General features: G+C 46.0%; 2 protein-coding genes across 2 annotated transcripts; one reads left to right on the forward strand and one right to left on the reverse strand.

Annotated features, from left to right (window-relative positions):
- The first annotated feature begins 947 nt into the window (after nt 1-947).
- Nucleotides 948-14,537, forward strand: LOC108942172 (liprin-beta-2-like). The gene is made up of 25 exons (XM_029251925.1): nt 948-1,318; nt 1,401-1,506; nt 2,935-3,095; nt 4,125-4,193; nt 4,270-4,383; nt 4,645-4,776; nt 5,286-5,378; nt 6,049-6,154; nt 6,556-6,617; nt 7,573-7,660; nt 7,775-7,854; nt 7,961-8,028; nt 8,747-8,807; nt 9,205-9,301; nt 9,891-9,990; nt 10,068-10,199; nt 10,453-10,603; nt 10,695-10,806; nt 10,892-10,980; nt 11,146-11,268; nt 11,370-11,495; nt 11,580-11,768; nt 12,675-12,836; nt 13,472-13,537; nt 13,873-14,537. The coding sequence occupies exons 2-25, from the start codon at nt 1,443-1,445 to the stop codon at nt 13,894-13,896; spliced, it is 2,469 nt and encodes an 822-aa protein (XP_029107758.1). The 5' UTR covers nt 948-1,318; nt 1,401-1,442; the 3' UTR covers nt 13,897-14,537.
- cyb5r2 (cytochrome b5 reductase 2) lies at nt 14,531-18,682 on the reverse strand. The gene is made up of 9 exons (XM_018765797.1): nt 18,591-18,682; nt 17,516-17,683; nt 17,341-17,413; nt 17,115-17,221; nt 16,593-16,722; nt 16,090-16,173; nt 15,890-15,975; nt 15,675-15,774; nt 14,531-15,135 (listed from the first exon to the last, which is right to left on the reverse strand). Exons 1-9 carry the CDS (start codon nt 18,591-18,593, stop codon nt 14,963-14,965), a joined length of 924 nt encoding a protein of 307 aa, XP_018621313.1. The 5' UTR covers nt 18,594-18,682; the 3' UTR covers nt 14,531-14,962.
- Nucleotides 18,683-18,698: the final 16 nt, after the last annotated feature.

The raw sequence follows: 18,698 nt of genomic DNA on the forward strand, positions 1-18,698 counted from the left end.
GAGAAACATAGTGTTTCAATGAACGTAACCGGTTGAATGAGGCAAAAATGACAGTAAAACAAATACAATTTTCAGCCTTAAAAGGACCTCAAATATGGTCAACCTGGTATCGGTGAATTTCATCGAAACAAAAATTCTGTCCTCCTTTGGCTTTTATACTTACGTCACTGACTTGTATCCCACAAAATAGTGTTTCTTAAGTATTATAAGTATTTTAATAGTTTTTGCAGTTCAGCAGATTACTGTTCTATGGGGATTTTGTTTGAATCAGGAAGATTTCACACCTGTTTTCTTTTGTAAGACTACTTTAGATGGTGTTTCTTGAAGACTTTCCCTTTTTCCAGAAACCACAGCTTGGTGTCCACACTGGTGGACTGAGTTGGACTCTCATCTCATGACTCCTTCTGGTGTCCAGTCGTCAAAGTCAAATGTCTCTGTAACTTCAGCCAGCTGACAATTGAGCTGCTTAGACTGGACATCCAGTGTGTTCGACAGAATACGGGAAGTGGTAAAACACATTGGCAAAACACTTGCAATGCTTCATCAGAACTGAAGTTGGACGTTGTCCTGCTGCTGGATGAGTGGGGATGTGAACTAAGCAATAATAATAAGAAAAATTAGAGTAGCAATAAGAATAAATGTGACGCATCAGTCCTTGCAATAAGGATTTTTTAAAATTCATTTTTATTTTTTGATTCAGGTTATTTTACAGTGTGTGTCATGAGAGCGTCTGTCCTAAAGAGGAAGTGCTGGATGCGTCCTGCACTCGGCTGCCTTCTTTCTGCCCTGGAGGGACAGTGGGGAATGTGGCACCTATGTGGCTCCTGGGCTGAGGTGTGAAACATTCACATGATGATGTCACACACCCCAGAGAGGGGCACTCGGCAGGTGGATCAGCGACATGCAAGTAAAATGTGCAGAGGAGACAAGTAGGAGTGTGAGTGTCTGTGTGTGTGGTTGTGCAGGGTGGTACCAGGAGGTTCTGTCCCCAACTCTACCAGACTGGAGCCCTTTCATTGCTGCCCGTTGGCAGCGGCCCCAGGAGGCGGGGTGCACTGGGGGCCCGGCCGTGCATCACCATTCAGGCCTCGCTGATCACACAAGGTGCAGTTGTCCTTCTCTGACGGTTCCCCTGCCCAGTTCATTGTCCAGCCGGTTTCATATCTCAGCGCAATAAGGACTTGTTGGACATTCCACATCGAACATCCCTGCAGATCAGCTGGAGATGACATCATTCAGCTGCATAAACTGAAATTATACAGCGAGTAAATATCTCTCAGGCACGTGGATTGTTGCAGGATCCTTCCACCCTTTGGCCGTAAGTCCGGTCCGCTGACCACTACTCTACCGCCTGCCCAGGCTGGATCATGTATGTGTTATCTGTTCCGTGTACCCTGCAGGACACAGTAAAAGGGACTGGGGTCCATCGGCAGGTGCTTGCCATGGCATCGCCGGCGAGCCACATGCTTGAGGTGGCGCTGGAGCAGATGGACGGCATCATCGCAGGTCCGGTCTGTTTGCTGCTTTTTCACTGCAGCGCCTCCCAAACCACATTAGAGTCGTGTCTCCTCATTACCTTAACCAAAGCAGCATGGCAACAAAAAAGTAAAGTAATTAAGTAATCAGCCAAACATACAAGTAATAATAATACTAATAATAATAATAATAAACAGGCCACATGCCTCAGGAATGTGGCTCCTTTAGGTATTTTTAGTGGATCCACATTGCTTATCTGAGCCTTAACGAAGTTTTTTATTTGACAAAGTAACTCTTTGCTAATATCCCAGTAATATGAATATTGTTGCTAATATGCACAGTCTAACTGCTGACTGATGACTGAAATCATTTGCTGTTCTTGTGACACATTACTGGTTGCAATCCTCAGCAAAGTGAAACATTCATGGCTCTTCTGTCCCGCAGTCGTCACATGGCTACCATATGGTGCTGAGTGGCTCTAAAATGAGCTTTGATGAGAGCTGTGTGATGAGTTCTGAGTCACCCGTTTGACAGAACCAGAAGGACTTGAGCAACCCCGAGGAAACCTTCTTGTGATCACTGGTCTCCCATGGTCCCGCTCCTCTTCCCAGATGCTCAGCATGCAGTTTTAAAAGAAGGATATAGGGGGTCCCTGGAAGACTTGGCTCAAGAAAGTGGGAAAATCACTCTGGATATTAGCTGTCAAATAATTAGTAAGTAGATTCTTTGCTGGAAAGGATGGAGAGAAGTCCAACTACAGTCCATTAAAACATGGATTGGAATAGAAGTCCCTTCTTTGGCCTTCAGTGAAGACAATGAAACAGGTTATTTTACCTCTGATCGGTGTAAAAATTTAGCAAATTTTCACAAATTTCTGTCTGTAGCAGAGTTAACACGATTTGTGTTTATGCTTTGCGCCCATACATAGCGGTAAAGAGCACCCAAAGATAATAGGAGCGTGGGACCGCCTTAATTCAACTCACTCCCACAGTATTTACAGCTCTTGACTGGTGTTCCTGAGCACCGATGATCAATAACAAGATGAGGAATGTTGCCCACGTCTATGAGATGAATCAACACTGAACAGGAGTTTGGGGAGACAGTTTATTTTTATAATCAATTTTATTACAATTTATTTCATTAATAGTTGTTTTAAATTAGTTTTAATTTTAGTGAAGTTTCTAAAAATATTTAAATAAAATTATTTTTTTTATTTGTTACGAAAATTTTATAGAACCTAACCACTGAATAAATTGAGTGACATCTGTATTATTAGTCTTTTACTTAATTGTAACTTGGTAGTAAAAGTGACTTTGGTGTTGTGAACAAAAATGAGTTGCGAACAGATGTCCAGTTCCAGTGGTTTTTGTAAGCTGAGAGTCTGGTGTATAAGGCCCCACACTCAGTACCCAGGTGTGTGTGTGTTTAGTCTCTGAGAGCTGTGTGTGTGTGTTGCAGGCTCCCAAGCAGTTGCTGGGCAGGATGAGGTGTTGCGGCTCGTCGAAGAATTGAAGACGGCTTTGGAGGCAAAGGCCAGTCCACAGCACTGGGACACCGTAAGGAAGCAGCTCCCCAGCGCCACCACTCAGATCCTCAAGGAATGGCTGAACGAGGTCACGGTGAGCTGTGTGCGGGGTGGGGGGGTTCTTCACAGCTATTACAGGTACTGAGGGCACAACAGCAGGGCCAGTGCAGAGGTCACAGGGCCACTGTGTAGGGCAAAAGGACTACATGCCCGGCGCTGCCATGTGCTCGTAGCCTTGTGCTGTACGTTACTCTGCATTTACCACAATGGACCAAATCAGCAGGAGGACACTTCCCCTGAACTTGTGGCCATTGTTGTTCATGGAATCGTGGTTCACCCCTCTTCCAGCTGGTTCCCTGGTGGCACCATGTTCTTGGCCCAGACAGTAAGGTAGACCTTACCACATTTTCACTGGACTCATGGGGTAAATACAGCTTTTTACACCCTTTTTCTGTTTCTTCTTGAAGATGTTAATTTTCTTTAGGCTTTAGTTCTGCTATAAATATGATAATTTGACAGCATTCTCTTAGGGACAAAGGGTGCCTGTTCCTCTGAGAGTCCGTTTTGTCAGCAGGATGAATTCCTCTCCCACGCTGTGTGTGTGTGTTTGAGTGTGTGTGGTGTTCTTGTTGTGAACAGCCTGGCAGCTGCTGCTTTAAACTCTTTGCAGCATTTTGTGGAAAATCTGCAGGATGAATGGTAGGGAATGCGGTTTTACTACGGTGTGAGTCTGTGGGCGATAGGGCTGAAAGGGATGCAGGTGAAACCTTCAGTCCATCTGTGAACGAGCAGGAGACACTTTGGGGAGTGAAGGTTCTGCAGCCTGGTGCTCTCGGTCACGGATTCCTCCATCTCCCAGCATTCAGGGACCAAAACCTTTGGAAAATGGACCAGTTGTGGTATGAAGACTGAAGGTGTTTAGAAAGTGTTTGGACTGGTGGTGGGAATGTGTGTTTTAAACCTGTTACATTTCTCTGACACTCTGAAACAATTTACAAAATCATGCTACTTACAGTTTTTTCACTATGTTGTACAGCTGGGTAATTTTTACTGGAGCAACTCACATTTTGAAGCTTGATTGACCTCCGCTCATTGTTGGCTGTCCACCGTCATGTCTCTGCAGGTGAGGGATGAGACCCATCAGGAACGTCTGATACGTCTAGAGAGCGACAGGGAGTCTCTGGTCCTTCAGGTGAGGAGGGAGCCCATCCCTGGATGGGTGGAGGACACGGTTGGGAGGGTGTAAACATGTCCTTTTCACCCAGCAGGTGAGTGTCCTCACAGACCAGGTGGAAGTCCAAGGAGAGAAGATCCGGGACCTAGAGAGCTCCCTAGAGGAGCATCATCAGAAGCTCCACTCCACTGAGGAGATGTTGCAGCAGGTCAGTCCTGACATCACCTGGCCCTGGTGCTCTTGCTGTCTCTCCTGGACAAGATTTGGTTTCTCCAGTCTGGTTTGCCGGAAATGGTTTTTACACAAGAGGAGATGATGTCATGTAGAGACTCCTCAAGCTCATCAGTCCTGTTTTTCCACACTGTCTGTACGATTACAACTGATCAGAAGGATGTGTCATTTATTCCTGAGTCACCATTAGCCTCTCAGATTTCTCCATTTAGTCATCCACTCATTTGTTCACGTGTAGGAGATGCACGGCCGGGCATCGCTGGAGACACAGAAGCTGGACCTCATGGGTGAGGTTTCCTACTTGAAGCTGAAGCTAAAGGGCTTTGAGGAAGAGCAGAATGAGATGTACAGCAATCAGCACAAAGCTGAGGTACACTTCCTTTGACACGTCCTCTCACCAGTGGACGCCTCCAAGGTTTTCACAACCTCCAGTTTGGAACGGACTTATGTAGTTTGTACAAAATACAAAAATACTCAATGGTAAATGTAAGGGTGAGTTTCCATGGATATCTCAGGGCTTTCCCTGGACACCCTTGTCCTACATGTGGTACACTCAGGAAAGATGCAACCAGAAAAATACAAACCCTCTCTCTGAGGGTCTACAGCAGAAGTAGGGCAACAGCAGCTTTAAGGAGACCCATGAGATGTAAGGTGACTTGAGGAGACTCGTGGAAAATGAGGGAAAAAGGCCAGTAACTAAGTTCAATGAGGGCATTAACCTATGAGATCAATCATGGATCAAATTCCAGGCTGTCTTTATACTACATGAGTGCCTGATTGGAAGACCATTTCCAGTTTCTCTCTGAACCAAGGTTGTCCTAATAACATTTAATAATCAATTAATAAAATCTGCCTCAAAGAGCTGTTTAACATTGACAGGTTTTGCTGCAGCAAATTCAACTGCTAAAGGACAAAGTAGATGATCTGGAGTCACAGAAATCGCAGTATGAAAGAAAGCTGAAAGCAACAAAGGTAAAATGTGAGATCTTTGTTGGCAGTATTCAACCTCCCACTGCTGTTCCTTTAGTAACTGATCATTCAGATTTTTCTGTTTTATAAATCTTTTGCACTGGGTGTTTCGTCTTCCTAATGTTACTTGAGTTCACCTTAATGTTTGGATTTATGTTCTTATCCCTTCTTGCTGCAATCAGTCATCTCCTGGTTTGGTTGAACGTGGATGGAGCTCATGGTCCTACCCATCTGATTCCCCAGCATCTGTCACTGCTGGCTAATAATGAATGCAAACTCCAGAACATGCAGTTCCTGAAACAAAAACCCAAACCTGTAGACCTTATTGCTAAAAAACACCATCCTGAGAGATCAATCACAAGCAGGTGGTCAACAAACATCTCCTTATACAGATGCATCATGAGCAAACATGACAGTCCACAAGACAACGAGTGAACGCTGATTTATTCCATTTTATCCTCCTGCATTTCAATCTGTCTCTCATTGCTAGCAGAAGAGCATTTTATGCTAGACTGAATTCCCATGGAAAGAATGTTCTAGAAAGAGTAAGCTGGTTGAACATTTTCTTCCTTGAGAATACATTACATTACAGTCTGGTTGGGACCTGGGAGCATGTCTGTAGTGCCACATGCAGGTGCTGCTCCACCGGGAGTAATGCTCAGATGCCCTGCAGGTGGAGGTTGCGAGCCTGAAGCAGCTACTGGCTGCTAAGGATGCAGAGATTGAGAGACTGCAGGTCCAGCTGTTGTCAGACAGGCCCAGGGAGCCTGTGGAGCCAGGTAACCTCACATGGCAACACCTGGTTGCTTGGAAGCACTCAAGGTCACATTTTAAAGCTAAGGACCAAAGAAGTGACCCTGAAAACCTACTAATGCTAGTGTTAATGCTAATGCTAATGGGCTTCCATACTGCTTTTCAAATTGATGATGGAGCACCGCGCACATACTTGACACGCTTGACAAATACATGTCCCTAGAACCCTGAGAGGGACCTGATTGGCAGAACAGTTAATAGGCATCTGCCAACGGTAGGCTACACCCCTGTGACAGCAAACTAGCACCCATAGTGTGACGGCAGACAGGTGCCTTTAGATCCCAAAACACTCAAACTCAGATTCAAACCACTGTAAATCCCTGAAATATTCCACCAAGGAGCGCAGCTAATAGGAATCTCTTTGCAGATAAGGATGTTCAGAGGCTGAAAACAGAGATGGAAGCTCTATTAATTGAAAATGACCAGAAGGTAAGTTGGATAAACCCATCCCCTTCTCATCGCCGACGCTGCTCAACCTTCTCTGCTTCTCTGTTCCCAATAGATTACATTCCCTGCCAGCTGAACATGTCAACACCAGACTGCAGGAGCATTCATTTTAAAGTGCCGTTTGATAATAGGCAACACATAAATGATCGACAGAGAATAAACCTCATTATAACCATCATAACCCAAACTTATGAATAACTGGCTAATAATGTAGATCCCTTTTTCAAATCCCACCCTTGCTGCAATACCCCTTATGAAGGTACTTACCCTCTTTCAGGGTTGGCATTGGGGTATTTGGCACCTCTGGACAGAAATCAATCTATCACCATGTAATCTTTTATTTCTAAATGAATAAGTTACCCAAACTACATATAAAATGACAAAAAATCATTTTTAATTTAAATATAGATATAGACACATACAGATACCTGTTAAGGGAACAAATAGACATATGCTGTTAATTGCATTTCATGGAAAATTCTGCAACATTCCAAGACAAGGTGCTATGATGCGCCATACTATATTTACTTAACACATAAGGCAGCAGAACTTCAGTTTCCTAATGTTTCTTTATTATTAAGCATGGTTTTTAAATTTTTTTCAGAGATTACTTTTTCCTTTTTTTGATGCCAAGTTGGTGTCCCCAAATAAATGGCTGGGTTCTCCTAATTATAAAATCAGCCCTGCCCTGAGTTGGTGCAGCAAAAATACTGTGCTGTATAAATGTTTTAACCACTGTATTTTTCTTACCTAATATTCTAAGTGGCTTTGAACAAAGTAAAAGTCAGTATATGAGTTTGGAGGTGAACTGTAAAGAGGCCTGTTGATCTCTCAGGCTGCCGATTGTCTCGCTCCGCACCAGTGTGACAAAGAGCTTTGCAGGTCCAGGATACCTGTCTGCACACACCTGTGTTTAGTGTGACATCTCCCACGGCAGGAGCGGCGCATAGAGGAGCTCACGTTTCTTCTCCAGCAGCACAGGAGGGTCCACAAGGTGGCATCTCTGGCTCGAGGCAAGGGTCCATAACTTGGCCGTGCATTTTGAGAAGCTATCCATGTTGCTCATTAAATCTTACACTTACTTGAGTCCCACAGTGATGTGCATGAGGGCGAACCCTCATGCTTCTCTCCTTCCCCAGTGTCTGGTGAGGGCACTTTGACCGGCAGCAGCGAGGAGGACTTGAGTGGAGCATCGAAGATGATTGTCCAGGATTTCAAGGTAGAAGCTCTCAACATCTTTCAGCTTTGTTGTGACCCACACAACTCAGAGACCCATGAGGTGAATGTGGTCCACATGACTTTATTTTACCTTGTTCTCACTACAGATGCCCTCCAACAGCTCCTCACCTCTGCGAGCGTTCCCTCAGTCAGAGCAGCAGGATGTGGGTTCCAGGTGAAGACATCGCTCACCCTTTACATTCGGAGACACTCATTCTGACCTTTCTTTTTTCTACTTCATGGATGCTGGCTGGTGGTATCAGCCTCCCTGTCCCTGGAAATCTTGGCCTCAGAACATCAAGCAGCACTCTAGAGGGCAGAAGGTAGCACTTAAGGACTCGTAACCTAAAGGCTGTTGATTCAATCCTCATTCCCAGTACTGCTGTAGTGTCTTCAATTTACTGAATTACTGAAGGAAAAATAAAGGCTCAAATACTTTAAGCACAGTGGTTGGAGCTTTCAATTTAATCTCAAAGGTTTGATTCCCTCCTGGTGTTGGACCCTTGATCAAAATACTTACCTTGGAATTATACAGTAAAAGTCACCCAGCTGTATAAATGAGTAAATCAATGTAAGCTGGTTTGGCTAAAAGTATCAGATAAATTAATAAATGTAAATATAACAAGAGCCTGATGGTGGACCATCTTGGATCCGTCTGGTCCTGTTGAGCTAGTAGCTCTGATACCTCCCACTGACTGCCATGTCCATTTCACTGTTGAGCACCGTCTGTTCCATTACACTGGAGGTCTTCTTTGGGTAGGAACCACTCGTCTACTATGCTTTCCAACGTCTGTAAGGGTACAATAATGGTAAAATCACAGCCATTGTGACCACATTTCTCCAGTCTCATACTCTCCTGTATGGTTTCTTCTCATGATATTATCTCTTGGCAGGATGCAGCTGAGGATGCTCTCCAGCAGTCTGACTGAGCTGAAGAGTGGATCCCTACAGAAGGTTGGGCCACTTGGCTGTAGTTCTTTTGCTTGCGGTTGGTCATTTAAAACAGACCTTGAGTGGTTATAATTAAACCATATTTCCTAGACAATGTGTGGTAAACATATCAGATCTCTGCCCTGGAGAGTTAATATCCGACACAGTGAGTGGGTGTGTGCCTTGTGAAGAGGGTCTGGACCCATTACCTGAAGTCTTTACCCCTAGAGAATAACCTCACAGCAACTGGAGAACATGCTGTTTCTTCACCACAGCAGCTTACTTTAGTCATACAGTGAAAAGGTCTAAAGTGTCATCATCAGCTGCTCTTATTGCATTATTGCATGTAATATGGACGTATTTTGTCACATCCTATAGAATTTCAACATCTTGTCCACTCCACTACTGCTTGTGTCCACAGACTCGGCAGATGGACAGTCCCAAGTGTCAGAGCCTCCCGGGGAGGCTGTCCCAACCCCATCGCCATGAAGGGGGACAGCAGCAGTGCCCTGGCAAAGGTGAGGACAGTGGGATGGGAAAGCGGTCTTGCATCAGCCTTGGTGTCTCTATCACTCACTAACATCCAAAACCCAAAAAACTGACATGTGAGAGGACAGAAATGGCTCATTCCAGCTGAATGATGAGCCAGAGGACTCTGTATGTAACAGACACCTACGCACATGGCTATCTGTCCCATCTGTAGGGTCCAAACCACTATCTGTGGCTGACAAAGGTGGTTATAACCTTTACCACTAGAGGGCAGAGTCGTACGTGTTAAATGTGACTGACAGCTAATTCTGGCTGCCTTGTGCTTGAGGAGACAGAGTGCGAGACGGGGTTCAGTCGGATCCTACAGCTGAACAAGAATTCAGAAGGCCTGAAATTGTTAAGGCTTGTCTGTAATTAGAGATTACTGAGGAAACCCTCACTGGCCGAGTTTTGTTCAGCGGTTTTCAAAGTGCTTAACTGAGGAGTGTAGCAAACAAAGTCAAAATCGTTGTGGAGGAATTACAGTTTGGCCCAATCTCCACATAAAACATACAGGAGATGAAAAGCCAAAAGAAGCTAGTGTGGTTATGTGTACTTTTCCATTTATACTCATGGAAGTCACAGGGAAGGCAGACCTTTTGTCTTCGGCTCCTGGGTTCTACACAAGTCGCCATCTCCCCGCGGACCTGCACAGCGGCCTGAAGCGATTCTGGGGGAGGTGAGTGGAAGCAGCGATTGGCTGTCACGTGACCTCGGCTGCGTAGATCAGATGTTTAACTTACTATTCCCTTGCAGGATCCGAAGGACCCAATCTGGCAGACTCCCTGTCGAAGAGCTGGAGACCGGCGAATTCCACAGGGGAGGACTGCGTTCCATCCCTGGTCCACGGTTGGTCGGTAGCACCAGCACTGTAGTGAGTGCAGCCCGGTATGTAGAGCTGAGCCAGCAGGGTACTGGAGACCTTTCAGCATTGGTTTGTTCATTATTCTACTGAGAGTGTCCAGATGCTGTAGTATTAGAGCCGCTGTAGTGTCCCTGAATTGAGACAGAGAAATTACACAGCTGTATAACCGGGTAAATCAGTGTACGTAGCTTGGCATTGTGAACTGAATAAATAAATGTCAGTGTACTGTAATCTGTAATGTCCCATGCCCCACAGTATTCGTCCTCTTCCCCCCAGACACAAGAATATACCCTTCTCCCTCTGGAGTCCTGATCAGGTGTACGACTGGCTGGAGGAGCTTGGCCTGGACCAGCTTGGAACCTCGGCGCGGCAATGGATCCGCAGTGGACAGATGCTCCTGGACGCCACACCCCATGACTTGGAGAAGGTGAGGGAGTGTAATGACTGGGCAAGATGGGGATATGCGTGTGTGTGTGATTAATGGTTTATTAGTGCTCATAAACACACATTGGTTGTAGGAAATGGGGCTCAAACACCCCTTGCACAGGAAGAAGCTGCAGTTGGCTCTCCTGTCACTCAGCAGTGTGCAGACCGAGAAGTCCTCCCAACTGGGGCACACGTGGGTCACACGTATGTATCCTTGCCCCACCATGGACTTGTGAATAGGGGGGTGAGGGGAGGAATCAAACAGTACAACTGTACCTGGCTTTCGCAGGTTGGCTTGATGACATCGGTTTACCGCAGTACAAGGACCAGTTCGGCGAAGCCAGAGTGGATGGCAGGATGCTGCAGTACTTGACCGTGGTAAAGCTTCTTCGCCACAGGGCTGGATCACGTGTGGACGATGCATACTGATGCATACATGCTGTACACCACAGGTGATCCAGCCCCACTTACATGGTGGCGCTATGTTTCATTGCCTTCTTTGCTGCCATAGCAACCTGACCCAAGACAACTTTGTCACACCAGAACGACCTCCTGCTCCTCAAGGTTACCAGCCAGCTGCACCATGTCAGCATACGCTGTGCCATCCATGTTCTGCACATCCACGGGTTTGACCCGCACTATTTGAGGCGTCGGCCGGGGGACGAGGTACCCGTCGGGGGGGGGGGGGGGGGACAGGACACGACTTCTACCTGTGTCGTGACCGTACGCAAAGCAGTCACACGTGTATCTGTGTCCCTCTACTGCAGAACGAGACGTCCCCAGGAGAGGTCTTGCGATGGTCCAACCACCGTGTGATGGAGTGGCTGCGCTCGGTGGACCTGGCCGAGTTTGCCCCCAACCTGCGAGGCAGTGGTGTCCATGGCGGCCTCATCGTGAGTGTCGCCCCCCTAGAGGGGTTATTACAGGCTGTTAGTTCACACACCGAAAGTTAGTTACCAGTCATGCTGCTCTCGCAGATGTTGGAGCCTCGCTTCAATGCCGACACTCTGGCGTCGCTTCTGAACATCCCTCCGCTCAAGACCCTGCTGCGCCGTCACCTGGGCACCAGTTTCTGCGCACTCATTGGTCCGCTGGCCCAACGCGAGAAGCAGGACTTCTTGGAGGGGCCTGGACACACCCCTCTGAATTCCACAGCTAAAGTCCGGGTAGGAGACGCCACCTAGGGGAAAGTGGGGGACAATCCTAAAAGTGGACCTCATGGATTATTGATCATGATGCTGTAGAACCTGGTGGTCATGCATGAGGCAGGGAAAGGAACCTCAAGGACTTGCTGCTCGAATGTCAGCTTTACACCGAAGGCGAACTGCCAGGGCAACCGGTATTAATGCTTCACTTAAAATTAAAACAATACATAATACACACACACACACACACACACACACATTGTCTGAAACCGTTTATCCCAAGTGGGGTCGCAGCGAGCCGGAGCCTAACCCGACAACACAGGGTGTAAGGCTGGAGGAGGAGGGGACACACCCAGGATGGGACGCCAGTCCATGACAAGGCACCCCAAGCAGGACTCGAACCCCAGACCCACCAGAGAGCAGGACCCGGCCAAACCCGCTGTGTCACCGCGCCCCCACCAATACATAATAATAGAAGAATAATTTTAAAAGAAAAGCTTGCAGTTTGACATCCCAGGAAATGTTTCGCCTTTTGGACTTTACCGTAATGGCTCTGTAGCGATACCGAGCTCTTTAAATCACAGGGGTGGGAGGGTGGGGGACAAAGTCTGCGTACTTTTACTGTGCACTTAGATGATAGAATATATTAACATATTAATATTTTGACATGTATTGGTATTGGGACAACTGGTAGTGTAGTGGTTAGATCTACTGCCTTTCCACCCAGACGTCTCTCATTTGATTCCCACCTTCGGCTGTAGTACCCTTGAACAAGGTATTTACCCTGAATTACACTAGTAAAATTACCCAGCTGTATAAATGGGTAAATAATTTTAAATCTGTTTACATTATAAGTTGCTTTGGAGAAAAGCATCAGCTAAATGATTAAATGTAAGAAATAATATCAATAATCAGTGTCAATTTCAGCCCAGGAAGTTGGGCTTCTCCAACTTTGGGCACCTGAGAAAGAAGAGGGTGGTTGAATGTCCCGAGTACATCTGCCCCATGGAGAGTACTCCGTCAGCTGTGAATGGAGGCCCCAAGGGCCAGTACCCGTTGCTGGACACAGTGGCTGGGACCCTGGAACAGGTAGGGGCAGCTCAGGTAACTCCCATCATTGTTAACTTCCCCTGTGGCCCTCAGTCATCCCAAAGTCATCAACTCTCATGGCTGTAACAGATTTGTATTGTTTACTTTGTTTCATAGTCTAGCAAACGTGGTGTGTGACACAATCCGCTCAGCCCTTGTGTGACGGGGTTCTGTACAAGGAAAAACTGCAAATATGTACACTTTTCTTATACCCTGTTGGTGGGTTACACAGTCATTTAATTAATACAACAGGTATTTAATTCAGTGTTTACCATGTCTTTCACTGACATTTAAACTTGTTAAAGGTTGACATGGATCTAATTTTTAATCTTCAAAATTAGCTTTAACAAGATTTTAACAAGTGAATCAAGTGAAAATTTAAAAAATATTTTCTAATACTCCTTGCAATTTCTTCTCGGGGTAAATGAATAAATATCTGTCTGGCTAAATCAATAACTTGTAGAATGGACAGTGTGTTGCGTAACATAGCAGTATGAAGTCATCGCCAAGGTTTGGCACTGTAGTATGTTGTGGTTAAATAAGTACATTATTAAGATTAGTACAAGGCCACCAGCTAGCAATTTATGCAGCCTGGTGGAGAAACTCAATGTGTGACATCTCACCTGACTCTCCAGGTATCTGAGTTCAGTGCCTCTGGGTTACAGGTACAAGCTAAGGATCACCGCACCTTCAGTGTTACCGTGAGTATACTCCTGCCTTTATTCAGGAGCATGAAAATCCCTAACCTGGTAACCATTCATTCAGTAGGCAAAATGCAAATGACCCTGCAGGGGATCTGTATGTGCAGGCTTCACAATCCGTGTTTTCCCTCAACATTCGCCACTCACTTTGTTGGGCGCCCAGCTAGTCCTCTGCCTCTGCAAAGAATGCTAGGCTGGGTGCTTAGCACTTTAGCACTGTTACTGAATGGGTCTTCATTTAATAAATGAGCCCATATGTAAAAATTTACACAGCTGTTCATTTTTTTTTTACCTTACCAGGATCAACAGTAAAATATGTATTTGTGTGTTTTCAGTGCATAAGGGAAACAACACTCTAAACCCAGGGTTTGACTCTATGGACCTTCATCACACTCCACCTGCACACCTTTTCACCTTTAGCACTTCCTGCACCTCCAGCCAGTGCTGCTTGGGCATCTGCTTCCATCCAACACTACTTTGTGTCTCCTTCTTCACCCACCACCTGTGGCTTCACCTCCACCCAGGATCACCCCTGTTTCCAGCTCTTCCGCCGACTGATATCCAGCTCCACTCCAGAGACTAAGGAGGAGACACTGAATGTGGCTGGCTATAATGGATGGCCAACAAGAAGGCCAAAATCCTGGAATCTAATGAACTCACCATAGTGGGTTTCACCACCTTCCATAGCGGATCACTTCAGTTTACGGTCATGTCAATATATGTGGAGGAGACGTAAAGGCCCCAGAGACATCTACAGATGAACAGTAACTTTCTTCAGGGTCAAAGAAACATTCTGCCCTGACCAAGGAGCTCTTGAGGACTGGGGGCTCTCATAACTTCACAAATACTGATGGACAAATACCTTAGTACCCTGTCCAAAACACTGCATTTACCACATTATAACAATGCATTAACATTGTTGGAGAGAAGAATACATGATGGAGCAAAATTCCCATTAACAGTGCACTTAATTTTTAATACTCAGTGGTGCTGGCAAATATGATCACTCTAATAACAGAATTTACAAAACAATATTTTGCAAATAAACAAGTGTTTTATTGTAAAATAAAACACATTTTATGAGACATATGGTGGACAAGTGTCATCATGGCAGTGTCCGGAACTTCAAGTCACATTTGTAGTGTTCAGAACACTGCATGCAGGATTTAAAAATTTTCATAGTAAAGCAGTTAATGGCAAGAGGGGGATGGAAAGATGAAAAGGGAGGGAAGAGATGGAGCAAGAGTGAAATGGTTGAAGGAGGGTAAGGACAGATCGAGAAAGGTTAGTACAAGTAGTGGAGGTCAAGGACAAATGGAGGTTGTTAAAGAGAAATGGAGAAGGGTAATGATAGATTTGGAAAGTTTAAGACAGATGAATAAGGCTATGGAAAAATCGAGAAAGGTTAATGCAGTTGGTGGCGCATTAATAAGTAAACGTGTTCCTGGTCTTGTGGCCCAGCTTGGACAGGTTGGGTAGACATGCATTCTGGATCATAGCTGGTGGACCACACATCACGATGAGCACATCATCTGCTGGGGCTGGCAGGTGATCTTTGATCATCTCTGCGTCAACAAAGCCCTGACTGTATGGCCACCCTGCCGCAACAGAGAAAGTCCGCCATGAGTACTGCATCACTCACGTCCAATGTCATCTGGCGTATTTACTTCAGTCACCTTGTTCGCTAATCTCAATGTCCGTGTTATTCTGCACACGCTGAAGTGCTGTTTGTCTGTCTTCAGGCAACATATGATAGACTGAGCTGTGATGGAGATGAATGACAAAGTTCACCTGCTCCAGGAACCTGTCTGCTAAATGCGTGTTGAGCAGCTCACACTAGTCACCCACAATGCAGGAAAAGTTCTACTACATCATTTTGGGTACAGACCAGACATTTTGTCCTAACAAATAGATCAGTTCTGCTTGTAGTGAATCAACAGCAGTTTGATATAATGGCCCTCATGATGCTAACAAGCTGGAGTATAGTAAGTTCTGGAATTAGCTACATGTGACATTCCCCTGAAAGCCAACAAGCCACTTTTAACTCCAACACCACCATGTCAGCAGACTCACAGTGGACTCTTGACTAATAATCATTCGTATTGGAGGTTTGCAGGTGTATTCCCTTAACACCCACCTTGTGGGGCCTTGTCCAGCGTGTACCACAGCTTGAACTTGTCCGGATGATCCCTCAGGACAGCTTCCAGTTCTTCCCGCAACAAAATGTCCTTTTCAGTCTGTAGATGTCAGAAAAACAAAAAGCTTCATGCGTCGTACTGCTCAGACAGGCTGAGCTTCATTGGCGGTGTCACTGAGCTCATTGTAGGAAAACCATGGTGAATCAGACTCCACCTGGTTTGCGAAGAGGAGGGAGCAGGTCGTATGGTCAGCTGGGTCTCCCACCACACTCCGGATGAGCTGTAGCATGGGTGTGATGCCTGAAGGAGAAGCACTGAGCCAGTATATACCTTTGTTTTTCACACACCAAGTAAAGTCAGGTCCACTCAGTCATTTTTTACCAATATTTACGATTGGTTGGGGGAGAGTCGTACCTGTTCCTCCAGCAATCATTCCCACATGTTTGAAGTTAGAGATGGCGGGTTCCGTCTTTTTGTCAGGGCGGATGGCAAATTTCCCTTAAAAGACAGACTGCAGTTGGATGTTGAAGAGCCTTCTAACCATTTGAGGAGTGTGTCAAATAGCTGAATATTTATCGTGACACAATTCTGTATTTCACCACGTTTCTTTGCATTTCATTTGCACACGTCTCACGTGAAATGGAACGAGCAGCTTTTCTCAGTCAGAATCATTGTAATTTTCAGCGTAAGATCTTAAACTATCATAGGTCTAATCCTTTGTGTCTGCATCCCTTCAGAAAACATGACAAAACGTATTCACAGCAACCAATACTGCAAAAGTGCAATTTCAGGATTTAGGGACTCTTAACACTGATTTTATGTAAATAACTCTAAAGGCGAAGTTCAGCAAGTCTGAGTCAGCGCATTGATCATTCAGTGAGTCCACGATCCAATAAGTCACCAAACATGCACAATACCTTTTCCTTTATATACAAGCAGCCCATTTGGCCCCCTGAAGTCCACCCTGTCCCCAATGCTCAGGCTGTCCAGATACTGGGACATCTTTCCTCCTTCGGGGTACTTGGGGTGGCTGTTCTTGTAGTAAACCTATAAGACAGGACACTTGTGATGAAGGACCAAACTGGGATTTTGTTGTGACACAAAATTCAATATTAATGCACATATCCACAGAGGTACCTGTGACCATACTAGAATACCCACGACGGGTGAGCAGCTGCTGGTACTTTGCTCCCCAGAGGTTTATTTTCCTCCCCTTCTTTGTAGTGGTAGTTTTTGTTTTCCTCTCCTCAACTGCCATCTTATCCTCATAGTTAACTGTAAGTGCTATTATTTTGTGTTTTATCTTTGTATTGTATCCTAAAGTTTGTTCTGTGCTCTGCGTTACTCCCAAAAATACATCTAATTGCCTTGGATTAAATGAAAGAGATTAAAGTTGACTAAAGGCCAGAAGACACCAGTCAGTGTCTGAAGATGGTTACCTTGACAACAAGATCCACGAAGCCCTGGTCCTTATCGCTGGAGACGGGTGTGTAGGCACGGATCACCAGGTTCCCACCTACTTTTGCTGACAAGTAGACGTGCTGTCCTGGTCACAGTCGGAGGGAAATACAGACAGAAATTTAACGCAACAGTGAGTGCAGAAGGATGACCAGCACCTCCCTACGGATTCGAGCCCTTCCCTGTTCCCACGATGAACATGGATACCTGTAGGGAGGCCGAGGATGTGTGCGGGAGACGGCAAGGCGAAACGAAACCGCTTGGTGTCATGATTAATTTCCTGCGAACGTAGAACACGCAACATGCCTCATTTCACATACATTCGTGTGCAGGAACAAACGATACGGACAGCAAGCAAATGCATGGAGACAAAGCAACAGACCTCCTTCTCAGTCAGCGGGAGGGCATATTTCACATTGGGGTCCAGCAGAGTGATGGCAGATCTCTTCCCCTCTTCCTTTTTGTCACCACCTGTGCTTTTCTGTGGCCGGAGGAGGAAGTGGAGGACAGTGACAACGATCACGCACAGGGCGATGAGCACAGGAACGTCCTGAAATACAGAAGTTAGATGGTGTCATCTTCTGCGGAGGATGAGATGAAGGCGCTGACCCAGGGTGTGGGCAGAAGGTGGAACAGTCGGGACAGGTGAGATTCAGGTCCTGACAGAGAGGCGGTTGGTGGAGGTGCGAAAGATGCAAGGACACTGAAGGATACGGTGCTGGAAATGGCTCACACTGGATGGTACACCACGGGTAAAAAGAACCCGCAAGAAAACAACATGGTCCAAAGTAACAGCTGAAAGTGTGTGAGGAAAGGAAGAAACAGAGGAAGGGGTCAGATTGAAACACTTTCTGTGACCTTTTAATATAAACGCTCCTGGGCCCAGCCTGTAGGGGGCGCTGTGATCTTGTTCCCAGTGTCGCACCAATGACAGAAGGAAATGGCCCTGTCCCCCTCACCCCCTCACAACATCTTCTGAACCGCTTGTCCCATACGGGGTCGCGACAGCACGTAATATCTTCATGTCCCCGGTGAAACATTTATGACCCCCCTCCCCCAGTTTGAGGACGAGACACTCAGAACTCATGTTCTATATAGTACTTTACAAGACACTCTTGTCCAGATCCAGCCGTTACTGTCCGTCAAAGCAAAGGATATGATTTTTCAAAATCAGTCTGGATGTTTCTTGGGTTTACGGACATGTCTCAGGAAACAGGATTTGCACACACACACAGACACACACATACAGAGCCAGATTATCCTTACACTCCAGGAACTGGATTGGAACTGGATTGTCTTCCCGTTCATAACACAAGCAGTTAATAATATTAAATTTGCACAGGGTGAGATTAGACATTAACACCTGGAGGAGGAGGAGGATCGTATGTCGCACCAAAGGGGATCTGAGATACATGCCCACATGCACATGCCCGGAGGAAGTGAGAAGAAGGGCTCACCATGCTGTGTCTGCTCCCTCCCCACCTGCTCTATGGACAATGTGCTCAGAGTCCAGCTGGTGGACAGGGTGCCTAGTCCCCAAGTCTGGACCTTGGAACCTGCTGGGG

Source organism: Scleropages formosus, chromosome 5, assembly GCF_900964775.1.
Source record: "Scleropages formosus chromosome 5, fSclFor1.1, whole genome shotgun sequence".
NCBI classification, from domain to species: domain Eukaryota; kingdom Metazoa; phylum Chordata; class Actinopteri; order Osteoglossiformes; family Osteoglossidae; genus Scleropages; species Scleropages formosus.

What these genes read in the sequence shown, in the direction of transcription:
- LOC108942172 (XM_029251925.1), top strand. Translation starts at nt 1,443, where the DNA reads ATGGCATCGCCGGCGAGCCACATGCTTGAGGTGGCGCTGGAGCAGATG. An exon ending in AATGGCTGAACGAGGTCACG is followed by an intron (nt 3,096 to 4,124) that starts GTGAGCTGTGTG and finishes ATGTCTCTGCAG; the next exon opens with GTGAGGGATGAGACCCATCA. An exon ending in AGAGTGGATCCCTACAGAAG is followed by an intron (nt 8,808 to 9,204) that starts GTTGGGCCACTT and finishes TTGTGTCCACAG; the next exon opens with ACTCGGCAGATGGACAGTCC.
- cyb5r2 (XM_018765797.1), bottom strand. An exon ending in TCCCGCTGACTGAGAAGGAG is followed by an intron (nt 17,414 to 17,515) that starts GTCTGTTGCTTT and finishes CTACGTTCGCAG; the next exon opens with GAAATTAATCATGACACCAA. An exon ending in CCCTCCTCTTCGCAAACCAG is followed by an intron (nt 15,775 to 15,889) that starts GTGGAGTCTGAT and finishes TGACATCTACAG; the next exon opens with ACTGAAAAGGACATTTTGTT.